This window comes from Poecilia reticulata, chromosome 9, assembly GCF_904066995.2.
Source record: "Poecilia reticulata chromosome 9, P_reticulata-male-v2, whole genome shotgun sequence".
NCBI classification, from domain to species: Eukaryota; Metazoa; Chordata; class Actinopteri; order Cyprinodontiformes; family Poeciliidae; genus Poecilia; species Poecilia reticulata.
In genome coordinates this window covers 30,002,490-30,017,653 of record NC_088838.1, presented here as the reverse complement: position 1 = coordinate 30,017,653, position 15,164 = coordinate 30,002,490, and the positions used below count along the sequence as shown (strand labels likewise).

Below are 15,164 nucleotides of genomic sequence, written 5' to 3'. Positions count from 1 at the left end.
GTTTACAGGGATCCACTTCTTCTTGGGTTTTTCTGTCTGTGGGCATGTTTGGTCCGATCGTCACGTTCTGAAATGATAAAATACCTAAACCAGAAATAGCATCTGATTTCATCACAAAGAAGCAAAGCAGCCCAGGTGGCCCAATGTGTGTGTTAGATCTGTTTTGCTCTAAACTCCAAAGGATTTTCGGGTATCAGAATAAAGCCCGATCGAGGTTGTGGTGCCGCTTTGTGCTGCACTGTGACTGATTACGGTGTCAGATGAGTATTATATTGATCTGATCTTCATCTTCGTATGCAGAGCTCCTTATTTCAGCCTTAAGCTCAGGATCAAATCACAAGTATCATTATCTCAGCCACACCTACGTCCAGTTTGCATCAATAAGTAAACCTTTTAATTGATGATTGCAGAGTCTTTAAAACAGTTTATGTTTCAGTAAAACTTCATTTTACTGGTGGAAACTCAAAAACTGAAAATTTGCATCTTCAAAAAGGATAGTTTCAATGTCTTTATTCTTATTTTTTAATCATTTGTATTGAATAGTATGACAGAGTATTCGGACCATTGCAGCTAAATGAAAAAATGAAACGATGTGGCCATGGAGGAGTAAATTTCTGTTAATAAAACTCACAAGTTTCTAGATTCATTTCACCCATTTATGAGACAAACCGTGGATATTCTCTAATGTCAAAAAGTCAATAAATTTGCAAGAAAAAAAATATAATTTTCCATGATTAAAGGAATAAATTTACAGATATTCAAACTAAAAATATTATTTGACATTGTAAAATCAGATATTTGTGACACAAATGCCAGAAGAGAAAATATCCAGATGTTGATCTACTTCACTCTTAGAGGACTTCTGGCATTTTTTGTGGGGAACATCAGACTTTATATAGTTTACAAGTTTAATATAAGAAAAAAATCAAAATAATCCACATAAAAATTAATCTATGAAGCTTATTGTGTTTGAACAAATTAAGCAAAATGTACCTTTTTGTGTTTTTTTTTTCTTTTTTACAATATCATGCTGCATTTTCTCACTATGCTTCACCCGACTAGTTGCTACTTCAGCATTTTCTTTTAGTATCAGATAAAGTAAAATTTCAAACACATCTAACCCTGACGCAGACATCCGTCTGCAGTAGATTTTGCTCATTGTGTTTCATTTCTTAATTATTGTTTCTGTGCTGTTTTGCAGATCACCAGAAGTTGGAGCGAGAGGCTCGGATCTGTCGCCTTTTGAAACACCCCAACATTGGTGAGGAACTCGTTCGGTTTTACTCCTTCTAACACCAACACAGTGAATTATGAAATACTTTTGAGCAACTTTATCGATTTTTCTCAGTTTATATCTAATTCATAGTTAGGTTGCAACTAACAAATATTTAGTAATCGATTAATCTGTCAGTTACTGTTACAATTAATTGGATAAAAATGTGTACACTCTGCAGATTTTTCATTAAGCTAATTAAATCTATCTATACAATATTATAAATATATTAGATATTTGAAGTAAATAACTTTCTTTTTAAATTAAAAAATGCTTTAACATAGCATTCCTTTAGTGAATTTAAACTGGGTGAATGAAATGCCACGTGGGGAGTTTTGGGTAAAACATTGCAGATAAAGGTTTTTTGTGCAGTTTGGACATAATTACTTCTCTGATATTTGTTTTTCAGCAAATTGCCTTTTTTTTAGTTTTTATACTCCAGTTAACAGTTAATCAATTACTAAATTAGTAATTTGAAATCTAATTCATTGTTTCATCTCTAATTTATATTGATAATTTTTATTCCCCTCAAAGTATTCACACAGTTTACTCAAAATGGAGCAAAGTTGATGCTGAATTTTATATTTTAAATGAAATATAACAGTGCAGTACATTCTCCTGTTGCTTAAATGTATAATTTTAATTGCAGAACCTCTTGCTATAATGTAAATACATAACATAAGGCTCTATTATTATGACTCCCTGTGGTTTTGTTCCCTCACACGCTCTCCCTGCTGTTTTTTTACGCTCCTTTAATCTCTCACTTAAAATGCAGCAGTGAGGCTTTTTCAGAGGCAGTTAGAAAAAGCATTGAATTAATCGTTACAGCAAAATAAATGTGCAATGACTGTACTAAACGTTTATTCCTCAATTCTCTTACAGTTCGTCTTCACGACAGTATATCAGAGGAGGGTTTCCACTACCTCCTGTTTGACTTGTAAGTCATCCTTCCTCTCTTTTACACACATGCTTCATCATCTTCTTCCTCCTCTCCCTCGGTTCCTGCACCCTCTGTGCATATATAGCATTGCATAACTCTCTCCTATATTTACCCCATCCCTGTCACCACCGCCACCCACACCCTCCGCATCCATCTCTCAGCAATTCCCTCTAGTTTCCATGGCAACGGTGTGGGAAGAGGGGCGGAGGGGAGATTTTAGGGGGAAACGGGGTGAGCCACAAATAAACCAAAAAGTGGTGATGAAATCCTTGTTTTTGGATTTCTTTATGTTTCTTATTTCTGTTGTTCTTTCCTGGAATGTTGTAAAAAACAAAAAACAAAACAACAACACTGGAGTGTCCTAATGTTAAATAAATGTGTTTTTGTTGTTGCAGGGTGACAGGAGGTGAACTGTTTGAGGACATCGTAGCCAGAGAGTACTACAGCGAGGCGGACGCCAGGTAGGACCGCGGCCTTCGTCTCTCTGCGTCCTCATCTTCAAAACGTTCCCAGTCTGTTGCCGTCTTGTTTGTGGTTTTCTACGTACTTCTTTATTCCTCTCAATTTCCTCTCCTTTTCCTTTAGTTTCTGCTCCTTGTCATCTTGTCTCACCCCTTGTTTTCAGCTTCATGAATCATGTAGACGTGTTATTTTTCCATATTTCTTTTCTTGCAATTCTTGTTAGTTTTTCTTGCTTTTTTTTGTCTGTTCAAAAAGCTGTTTTCTTTTCTCTCTTTCTTACTCTAACTCCTGCAGTTCCTTGCAAAAGTATCTGCACCCCACGACCACATTTTGGCAAATTTCAACCAAAGACTTCAGTGTGTTTTATTGGAACAAAGTAGTGCATGATTTGAAGTGTGGGGAAACGAATACTCGGTTTTCAAAAGGTTTAACAAATATAATCAGTGTGGCGTCTACTCTTAGTCAGCTCTCCTATGTCGATACTTTGTAGAAGCACAATTTGCTGCAAAAAGTTACGTCTCTACAAGCTTTGCTGATCTGGAAAGAGTTTTCTTCCCATCCATTCAAATCATATCTGTCCCTGCTGAAGTCTGCATGATGTGTAGTGCTAGTTTTCTGCCAAGTTTAGCACTTATTCAAAAATCCTTTCGTTTTCTCCTCATCTGACCAGGTCATCCCATGATAGGGATGAGAATTCCTCGCATCATTTATCATCTATTGTGATACATTTCTTACCTCTAAATAAATTCTAATTAATGTTGTTCAAAGTCCCCCAAAACTGTTTAGAAAATATTTTGAAAACCCTGCATAATTTCCTCCATTTCCTAGTCATGCACTACATAAAATCTGAATAAAATACATTAAAGTTTGTAGTTTTAATGCAATAAAAAGAGGAAAAATGTTAACTGGGAACGAATACTTTTGCCAGTCGCTGTAATTTTGCTGTCAGTTATCTATTCTCTTTGCTCTTTTCTTTTCACCATTCTTCCCTTTTCCTTTGCTTTCTCCATTGCACTACTTGTCCTCACCTCTCACACCGACACATCACGCACCTTTAAGACCCAACTTAGGTTTGACCAATCACACTTTGTAGCATAAAAAACGTCTGTTTTTACAGACTCAACACTAAGTTAGTCTGTTGGAGATAAATATGGACTCTGTTATATAGCAAATTGCAGCATTCTAATTTGTAGGCTATTAAAAATGACATATTTGTGATTTCCATGCAGAGGTCATTCCAAGGTTCTTGCTAAAACAGTAATTAGATGCTTTGAAAGCTGTGAACATCAGCATTTTCACTGTTTATTAACTAAAAATAACTGGAACCACCATAAATGTGTGTCTTAATTAGCTTTCTGCTGATGCTTTTTAAACTATAATCAGCAGATTATTATTGGTCAAACCTCAAGGCTTTCTTTTAAAGACTTGGTGAGATTTGCAGGTGCAGTTTGCTCAGGATGCATCTTGTGCTGTTCATCGTTCTTCTGCTTCGCTTCTCCTCAGACAGTGGAAAAGATAAAAACAATGTCAGCAAATCTAAAGTTTGAACTACGGTGACAGTTTCAGTTTCTTTCTTTCTTTGGTTTTGTTCTTTTTCACCCTTTTACCACAGACTGTGCTGTTTTATATGTAACGCCCACCGCCCCCTGCTGACTCATCGCCACACACAGTTCACTTTAACAATCGACGGAAGAGGAAACGGCGTAGTGGGGGGGTGGACAGACAATAGGCTGAGAGAAGAGTGAGAGAGATACTTGAAACTGACAGTTGTGAGTGTGGGTGTCAGTCCATTCACCAGTATTAAAAGCCCAGCAGAGTTGCCTGTCTTTTTAAGCTAAAATCACTACAGTATGTGACAGTAAATGGTCGATTTCAGCTCCAGTCTCCACTTTCAAGCTGCTTCAGTTGTAGCTTGTAATTATTCTCTGTAAGAACTGGTGGTATTCCTCATCTATAGAGCAGGATTTCTGGTTTTGACCGGCTCTAAAAAGACTTATCTGTTAACAGCCCTAAATTACTGGTGCTTTTGATAACAGGTGTTTCTTTGCAGACTTGCAAGTGTCTGTTTCACATGCAGTTTAAGGCCAATAGTCCACACATAGCAAGATATCTGTAAAAAATAAATAGATTTTTATGCATTATGGCCTTTCATCCTCACAAAAAAATTATTTATTTAAAAAAAAAAAACTCCAAGCAAAATGGACATTTAAGAAAACTCAGCATTTGTGTTTGCGTGTGTGCATTGGAAAATTGAGATTGAGATGTGCATCATAGCCTGTGACAGATAATGCGCTAATATATCCACATACTTGCTTTGACTCAATTCCCAGTCAGTATTGTCTTGTATTTAATTAACTTTATATCCTAATACTCTGTTTAAAAGTAGTTCAACATACAAATTGATCTCCTGGCTTGTGTAATTCCTATCAGAAAGTTGTGGTTGTTTTGAAGCAACTTGATTGGCTGACAGGTTTTAGGTTTGCGCTGCACTGCCCCCTACGGGTTTGGCATGTTTAAAACAAGTCTCGAATGTTTTAAGTTAAATTATCTGCCAGTGGACCTCGTACGTTTTCATCCCTATTAAGGAATTATCGGCTTAGCACAAACTCCTATATTTTGCTGAAAACTTACTTGAAAGTTAGTTTTGTCTTAATCCAAGTGTACAAAAATATTTGCACTAAAAACTAGAACAAAAATACTTGGTAAGATAAATTTTTTTGCTGTGTGTTATTGATTCTTCTTCTTCTACATCTTGTTTAATGGCAGTTATCAAATAACGTAATGGAACATTAGCGCCACCATCTGGTAAGGATTGTGGACCAAATGTTTCTAAAAAGACAAAAAAAAGCTTATTCCATCCCACAAATTGGGTCTTAAATAGAAAATGTCCTGGTAGCTTTTACTTCTTGGGTCTTTCTGAAATACAATAAGAGTCTTTGGTTGATGCACACAGAAGGACAATCGTAGAATCTAGACTCGATTAAGAAAAGTGTCATGATGATGAAACTAAAATTGAATTAATTGCCGCTCACCAGCGACATGTTTAATCACATCTTATTTACATCCTTCTCATTATTGTGATTTGTCACAGGTTTTTGCCATGCTGGTCACTTTCCTACCTCGTCCATTTGATATTAATTGTCAGCTATTTAGTGACTGCCTGCTTGTATAAATTTGTTTTTCATCTAGTGAAACAACAAACATTTTACAGAGAATATCTCTCATTTCTGTCAGTTTTTCCACCCTTTTCACTGCTTCCGACACTCTAGGCTCACTAAAAATCATCCTCACTACTCCAAATATTTTGTCACATTAGAAGCTCTCTTAATTCCTTAAAGTTTATCTTACCGAAGTAAATAAAAATTTTTTTTTCCCCTAAAATAACATCAGAAGGAGCTACTTCAGTCTTAGGATTCTTTAAGATTATTCAACTCAGCCATATTGAAGCAAAGAAACAAAAGCTGCAAGCCATCAGAGGAGAACATTTCTGAACAACACTGATTGTAATATCTTCTAGAACAGGTTTGTATAATGTAAGTTGCGATTTACTTTAATTTACAGCCTGATCTCCTGAAGTTTAAACAGAACTAAAGAAAAGCCAGCACTGCTTGACTTTTAGCTGTTGGCACAACAAGCATCAACAATGAAATCTGGGCAGATATGACCTGTTTTGTTTCCTGACTGAGTCGCTCATTAGCGCCCAGGATCGATTTAATCTCATTATTGTAGCTTCAAGAGTGAATAATTATTTTATTGTTCAGCAGCTGACTATAGTTTTATTGGACGGGAACTGCTGGCGTGTTTCCAGGAGCGCCAACAGGTGGCTGAGAAGCCCATAAATCACTCACAGCAGAAAGGTCATATCCAGCAGTGTTCTGTAATTTGTTCCCTTTATTGAAAGGAAACCCATTTTATATCGGAGACAATAATACAACACAATTAAGCCTGAAATGTCAAATGTCAAGATTATTTAAAATCTTCTACAGCTTCTGAAAACCTTAAATAAATGTATAGCATTGAAACACTTAATCTGATGTGGCCCTTCGACGTCGGCTAAAATGTGGAGGCCATCACTTGTCAAAGACTGGCGAGACTTGAGTGCAGGTCCTATAAATAAATCAGCATTTACATTTCCTCGTAGTGTTGCACACAGAATTTGTATCGGGGATGAACATAAGAAAAAGCAAATATACTCTCAGGTGAAAACATAACAGCATTAATCTTGACAAATGTTTTGTCAAGATTCATGCAAAATATGCTGCATTTATGAGTCAAGGTACATCCAACTCCCACTCGCAGCTGTTCATCATAGCTTATGTTTGAACGTTAGCATACCTGGTCCACCTGTCGAAGAGATTATTGTGGATTTTAGGAGGAGTAGGAATATGTCACATCTGTTTCCGATTTTGATCATTTTTTTTGCTTCCTTTTCTAAAAAAAGAAATTATGATCAGAAAGTTGCTGTTATTTCAATTATCCCGTCAATGAGTTTTTCAACAAAGTGTTAGGAACTTTATGTTTAAATAAAGAATGTAGAAATAATATTAGAAGAAAGTTCTTTTAATAAGGAAAAAAGCTTGAAGAATTGTTTTTATTTTTTGTGTTGGAGTTCTCATAAATTTGTTACTTCATTCCCCAAATATTATGACTTTATTCTGGTAAGATTCTATTTTGAGTTTATTGTTGTACGACTTGATTCTTGCAACATAATAAGTTTATTTCTATTTTTAAAAATAATCTTAGCCTGGCCCTAATATTCTGACAAACAGTTGACCTTAATTCAAAGTCCAAATAGATAAATGCTCGTCAAACAAGATGGCGGCCTTGGGCATACTGACATCATTCTGAATTATGGTAACCCAAGGAGTGCATTTGTGGAAAAAATACCAAATTTTCCATAAATTAAATCTTCCAAAACCAACAATTTGATTAACTGATAAAATGAATTCATGACCCAGCCCTAGTTTTAAGCAATCCAAACCCAAACCAACATCTAAACGGGTTGCTGATCATTTTTCTTCCTGAATATCTTTTCCTCCTTCATCTGAATGTCACTCATTCAGGCCAGTATCAAACACACACTCACACATACACACACCGCCACCCTGGCTGCCTTGGAGACTAGCAAGAAGTGGGACTTCAATTAGCCATGATAATTAGTCTCACTCTCACTCAGACCCCAAACTGTGCAGAATCACACCTTGTCGCCCCCAGTCAGAATCTATCAGAGTTCCTTTTTAGGAACGTTTGATCAGATCAAGGCCACAATGAGTAAATTTGTGAGTAAATTACACCAAAGTACGAAACAAGCAATCTTTCCTAACCAGGGGTTATACAGGCTGAACAGGAAATCTAAGACAAAGCAGTGCTAGTTTATTTTTAAAATAGTTTTACCCCAGATATGGCATTTCTCTTTGGACTGCTCCCCAGTTCTGTGCTGAAGCATTTACAATTGAGCAGAATATGTGGGAAAATAGGGAATTTTGAAATGATTATGCCCTATTACAAAACACTCCCAAGCAGCTCTAAAGTAAGAGACACTTTTTGGATGTAAAGGTCCAGAAAGCAGAACCTCAACATGTAGTTGTGGCACCGTAGTTATGAAGGTTTTGGAGCAAATCTGATGCAGAATAAGCACAATCCCCGGTCTCTCAGAGAATCTGGCAGATTTCTGATCACTTAAGTTTGAGAGATGTTCCCTGATTTCAAAACTTTAGCTGCTGCTTGTAATTCCAGTCTCCAGTTTAGCTGCAGTGTGGATTCAGCCTAGAGATCCATATCAAAACCCTGAGAAGTTTGATTACACACAAGTGGGTGAACAATCCTTGCTCATGTTCATAATACATAATGTCTGCTTGGTGTGTGATTGTGGATTCTCTGTTTCGCTCGTTGGATATTAATTAAACCGAATGAAAATAAAATGCACTTGAATATGTCATTATGATCATTTTTAGAAATGACGGGAGAAAATAGATTATTATTTTTGTTTTCGGTCAAAATTACAGAAAACAAGAAAGTCTCTGAGTGAGACGCATGTTTTTTTTTTTGTTTTGTTTTTTTACTGCCATGCATAGCGTCAACATCTGAAAAATTAAGCTTAGCATGGCCTGGTTGATTCGCTTCCACCCAGTGAATGGAAACGCACCTAATTTGCATTTTCTTTTTTGCAACATTTTAAAATTTCGCATCACAATTGGATTGAAATATTTAACAACTTATAAAAGCTCCCAACTTTGCATAATATCATAGTACAATTGATTTATAATGTATGTCTAAAATATCTAAAAATATAAAAATATTATGTCACCAACTGTAAAACAAGCAATAAATATTAAATTTTGTCAAATGCGAAGTATTTTTACACCCTGCACATTTGGCTTTATGTTATTTGTCAAACATTTATCAGTTTACCTTCCTGCAGAGAACTGATGTTACTTTTTTTAGCCAGTGTGGGTCTGGATGCACTTTCGACCAGCCTCGACCGACAGGCAGGTTCTATAGAAGACCGTAATGTTATTCGACAGCAAGGCATTAGAGGGCTGCACCAACAGGTAAACAGAAGAAAGACATGAAGGCGTTCTTCAATTTCTAAATGCCAAGCTCAGTGGGATGCTGTCAACTTGCACCTCACACCTTTGCATTGCTTTATTCAGTAAGGTTTCCAGTCACCTTTTGTTTTAATCAAAGAAAAAAACCCACCAAACAAAAAGACCAGAAATCTGAACAGGCTGAAGTTATCTTTTTATTTTCTCCTATTTTAAGTGAAACGCCACCAAAAATTAATCATTAATCTTATCTCCTGAATTTTGAAGCTATTGATAGACACTAAATAATCAATGGCAATAAATTAAGCATTTTGGAGTTTGTACTGGCTTTGTTTGGTTAAATTTATAACCAGCTAAAATTACGTCTTGAAGTCTTATTGGTAAGAGATTGAATATTTCTTTCATTTTGGTTTGCAGCCCAACATTTAGCTTTATAAAGCACATGTGTGAATATTGAGTTACAACTTCCTAAATGTGACCCAGTCCAATTATGAGGAGCCATAAGGCTGGGTGAAGATGGAAGCCAGATATTTTGAGGTATTTAATAAAGAGCAGACATATGCATCAAATATGTCCTGGCACGCAAAAAAAAATTTCTTTGTTCTGTTGTGAACTTCAGATTAAAATCCTTCAACCTCATTTTCCCACTGTTTCTTTAACTACATTGAACTTGGACATAATTTAAAAAAACTAACAATTACCATGGTTTACTTGAGTCCTTAAAAAGTTGGAATTTTTTCCAGATCTGGATAAGTAAGGAAAATTTTAAAAAGAAAGCTTAAAAGATTTTGTGTTTTAGCATTCCCAGGTTTTCTGATTTCCTAAAATAAAATTAAAACGATTGCATTTCAAAATTCAGCCAGTACATATTCAGCACCAGTCGATTTTGTGTTGACTGTAAAAGCTCCCGTGACAAAACGACCAAAAAACTAACATCAGATTTTTACCTAAACATGCACTTCAGGCTCTATATTGCTACATTAAATGTGTTTTAAGGCCTTGGAAGTTAAAAAAAAAACAAACTAGACAATGATTTTTATTAAAAACACAAGATTTAACTTCAAACATCTATTTCATTACCTAATAGACTCTTACCTCCTTAGATACAGCTTATTCACAAATTAAAGAGAAAGTTTCTACAATTTCATACCTGGATATTAATAATTTTCTCAGTGAGAGGAAAGTCTTAGGCACGTATTGTTGCCACATGTAATATTTGTGTGTTTTTGTGTGTGGTTCCGCAAACGATGCATATGCATCTATCTCTCTGATTCTCTCTCTCAGTCCTCCCACTCACAGTCGGTGTGGGTGTGGATCCTGCAGGCGGCCCGTCTCCCTGCGCCATTAGTCACATATTCTGTACATTATCATCACAATGATTCTGCTGCATACACAAAATATTTCAAAATGAACACGCTCATCGTTGTGAGGAAGTTTCATGTTTGTCTTTGCATTGCACAAGCACACAGTGCTGTGTTTCCTTTCAGCGATAGAAAAATAACCGCCTGTCTTCTATGATTCACTGTCCGTTCAGTTTCTTTTATTTAGTATCTTTCTGTTCTATGCAAAAAGGTGATTATCTTTTCTCTCACAAGCTGTCATCTCTGTTCTGTACTTTTCCCGTGGCAGCGTTGTTGTGATTTCTGTCTGGCGGGTTGCTCTGCTGTGGCTGCTCTTGTCTCATCATGTTTAAAAAAAAAGAAAGCAAAACGAAACATTTTTGTCTCCTCCACCTACACCTACTTGCCTACCATTCTCATTCCTCTCTGTCTGCTTCACTTCCTTTTCTTTTCCTCCGCCTGTCGAATGATTTCCTCTGACATCCACTGTCACCGCTCTAATCTGACCTGCCCTTTTTCTCCCCTGTAATGTGGGCTTTTTGGCCCCGACTGTCACTCTGCTCATCTGGCATCCTCGTCCTTTTCCTTACCTCTCTGTGCATCCCTGTGGCTCATCTGTCCTCCTCCCCCCGCTGTCCCTCCTCTCTCTGTTTTGTCTTCACAGTCACTGTATCCATCAGATTCTAGAAAGTGTCCATCACATTCACCAACATGACATAGTGCACAGGGACCTGAAGGTTAGTATGTGTAGAGGAGCATCTGCATCCCACCCTTCAACCCTCCCCTCCCCAAACTTTGCTTGCTTCCTTTCCCTCCTCCCCTCTTTTCCTCCTTCCTCCTCTTCGCCTGTTTGTCGATCCTCTTCGTCTCTAGTCTGACGTCCGCCTCGTGTCTTGTTGTGATGGATGTTTTCTTTTTGCTTAATGTTAATGAATTTGATTTATATATTTGTTTTATTTTTCTAATTGGAAGAATCTGGCCCACCTCACCCACTTTTTCCAGTTTCATCTGCCCTCCCAGTTGCTCTCACAGCCATCCCACAATCGGCCACAAAGCCAAAGCTCCTGCACTGACGGGAAGTACACTCATTATAAAATGAAGGAGCTTGCTCACACACGGTCACATCCTTTATAATACATCGTATATAAAATGCACCCATCCACTTTTTTCACTTCTGACACGACACGGATATCTGGGGTTTAGTATCGGTTGATACCAATCCGATACAGAAAAATAGAGCTGAATTGACAAACATAAATGTACTAAATTCTGAAATGTATTTGATAACTCTGCACCTGTAGATCACATTTAAACACACCAATAGTTTCACATGTTTCACAAGCTTGGTGAAACATGTAAAACCTAACTTTAATTTTTATATCAGCCAATGTAACATAAATAATAAGAAACTGAAACTGACAGAAATAATACTTTGACTACCTTGGCCAAACAGTAAAAATAAACTGCAACAAATCTTCTTTCAAATGGTTCAGAAATGCAACTAGAAATCCTAAATATAATGTCAATTAAATGATAAATCATAGAATTAAACTAAATAGATCTACGCTTATGCTTGATGTATAACTTTTTTTATATATATAAAAACCAATACAGATATTAATATCAGATTGGTGCAGCTCTAATTATATCTTGGGCTGGATGATGTGGCTGAAAAACGTATCACTATAAAAGCGCTTTATGTCGGTCGATATTGATAACTTTTGATTGATTTATATATCTGAAATATTACCAAACTGGGGGTGTGACCTTGCCTGTTTTATCCACAGTTTTCACTCCATGCCATAGTTTATTTTTAAGAAGTTATGAGGCGAAACCTTGAACTTAAGCTGCGCAAGTTGCTCAAGAAGTTGTTGCTAGGTAACCACACGTTACTCAACCATTTGTTGCTTGGTAACCAAAGAGTGCGGGAGAACCTGTGCGGTTCTGGATTGGAGTTCAGTGAAATTATTGATTATTCTGTCAGACGTATTACGTATTGATGTTGGTTATGTTTCTATTGTGATATGTACTGGTATTGATTTACTGTGTAGCCCTAATTATTATCTCATTCTGCATATTGCAAAGTCGTGTCTAGGCAGCAGTAAATGTTAATTTATTTAAGTGCCATACTTAAATAAAGTATAGGTGCTCTTTTTGTATAATGCAGACATCTCTAGATGGGGTAGTCAGTGGATTTCTTAAATAAATGTTTGCTTAGTGTATGTTGGTGCGTGTGCATGTCGACTTAGAGTCATTAATGGATCCACAAAGCTCTTTTAGGAGAAGAAGAAAAACGGTTCACTCACTAATGGGTGTGATCATTAGCAGAAAGGATGACAAAAAATGGCTACAGTAATAATCAGGATTAAGTTTCAACCATGTCCATTAGTGGCATTCTGTGAGTGCAAAAAAGAAAAAAGGAAAAAAAAACAGCTTTGCTCACCTGCTTGTCAAAGATGTAGAAAACATGCATCCATTTTTCACTGTAAGCACATGAAGACATTAAGAAGGATTACTCAGACTTGTCAGTATGTAAAGCCAAAGCAAAATGCCTGTTGTACTTTTTTCAGTTTGATCGGTTTTATGCTGAACCTCAGTGAAGAACAAGAGCAGATTATTATTGCAATGGCGTCTTCACGACGGAAACAATACATACAAAATACAAACAAGTTTTGAGTTTGCAGGACAGAGCCTGTGTGCAGCCACGTTTCTTCTTGTGATCACCCAGTACCCAGACACACTCGGTGTATGTGACCTGCCCAGTATTTATTCATTGGGAGACCTTTAGAGATGAGACAGTGCTCTTAATTTATAGCCCTGAACTTTACATTCAGGTCAATGCATCTTTTTCTTCCACCGTCTCTCTGTGTTTCAGATTGTGTCTCCCACCCCAAATAGACTTCCAATGTCATTTAAGTTTTGTTGCATTAAGGGTCTACTTTGTAATTTTGCTGAATATTTCTTTTAGATCAGAGGACGATTTTTAACTTTAGATTTAGAAACTTTACACAGATCATGTAATTGCTAAAAAACGAATTTTACCTTGATGACAGGATTTTAGACTCCATACTAACTCGTTTAGGTGTTTTGTAAACAAATAGATGTTTGATTTACATGTTTTGTGCACAGACATGATTTTCTACTGTATTGGTTGTTCTTCACCAGTCTCTGCCGCCATTAAGTCATTTCCCTTTCAAATGAATACCCTGTAATTGCAATCAAAGCAAATTTAGTGTAGTTTTAAAAACTTGGAAGAAGTTGTATTAACAAATTTCAAATAGATTCAAAGCAGTCACTTTCCTCATTTTATTAGTTTGATGTGTGGCTAAGCTGGAAGGGAAAAAATGGACAGAAAATGTGATAAAAGAATTGATGGTCCTTTAAATATGGAAATAAATCCCAATTAAGAGCGCTCTCTCACCATCACTTTTGTTTTTTTTATTTGTTATTCATTTTGTAGCTGTGTTTTTAAATTCAAAGATAATTGGATTCTTCACTCTTTGCACATTTCTTTTCCAATCAACAGTATTTTGAAATTAAGTAGATTTTTAAAAAAACTTTTACTTTCTGCCCATGATAGATCTTTATATAAGGAAACAAAAGTTTTCAGTTAAGTACATAATTATTTTATAGCCTCCAATATACCAAAACACAACAAAGTTGGTAGTTTAGTAAGATAATTTATTGTTCTGGAATCAAATTTTATTGCAGACATTCATGAAGAAAAGAATGTGCATACTCTACCTCTTCTTCCTTTAAATTAAAAACATCTCAAACTATTTCTAATCTAACCTCAGTAGTACGAAACCGCAAGCCACAGATTGCACCATTTGATCATTTATTTAAAAAGTTAAAACAAAAGCTTGTTTGCAAAACTAGGTACCACAAAATGAGTCAAAGTAAAGCTGCCAGATAGATCAGTAATATTGGCCGTAGTGTGATCAGTATAGGCAATAGTAATATCACAAAGGAGCGTTTGAAATCCAATAATTGTATGTGGTAATATGCAAAGTGCAATAAATTGATGGTTTGCATGCCAATGATGTACACACAACCTGTTGGAAACACCTGACTCTAAAGGTCAGAGATACAAATGAGAGGAAGAGAAGTGATTTATCACAAATGCTCATCATCATCATTTTCAACTATAATTTTTCTAATTCTAATAAATTCCTGATATAGTGAAATCCTAGAATTTAGTGAGAAAGTAGTTGTGCTTTTATATACCCATATAGCCCTCTCTACCCAGTGAAAGCAAAGGTTTACTACTATGTTGAAAGGCTTTTTTCCTATAAATGTAAAATTTTTATATTTTATTTGTAGTTTTACTAGATGGTTCCCTTCAGCTTGCAACTTGCCATGTTTTGCTATTTTGTCAGATCCTGTAGGAGCAAACTAAAACTAATCTTTAACCTTTTATAGACATAACATGTACATGTAGAGATTTTGCTATGTATAGACTTTAAATCAGATATTTTAACCCACAAACTAAATACTTAAAAAAAAGTTCAGTGCACAGGAGACACTCATGCACGACGAAGCTTTTATCAAACACAGACACACACCAGTCCAGATATAAATGCTTGCACTTTATATAAGTATGT

At 36.1% G+C, this 15,164-nt stretch overlaps 1 protein-coding gene across 50 annotated transcripts in view; it reads left to right on the top strand.

The window, feature by feature from the left end:
* The window catches only part of camk2b1 (calcium/calmodulin-dependent protein kinase (CaM kinase) II beta 1), an 86,431-nt gene that overhangs the window by 18,100 nt on the left and 53,167 nt on the right, over positions 1 to 15,164 (top strand). For 36 of the 50 annotated variants that reach the window (XM_081610880.1, XM_017306718.2, XM_081610881.1 and 33 more), the window contains exons 3-5: positions 1,202 to 1,261; positions 2,156 to 2,210; positions 2,609 to 2,674. In XM_081610880.1, coding sequence (XP_081467006.1) covers positions 1,202 to 1,261; positions 2,156 to 2,210; positions 2,609 to 2,674 — 181 coding nt within the window. Of the gene's footprint in view, positions 1 to 1,201; positions 1,262 to 2,155; positions 2,211 to 2,608; positions 2,675 to 11,224; positions 11,298 to 15,164 lie in introns of all 50 variants that reach the window. The other 14 variants (XM_017306721.2, XM_081610874.1, XM_081610870.1 and 11 more) reach the window with 1 other exon arrangement.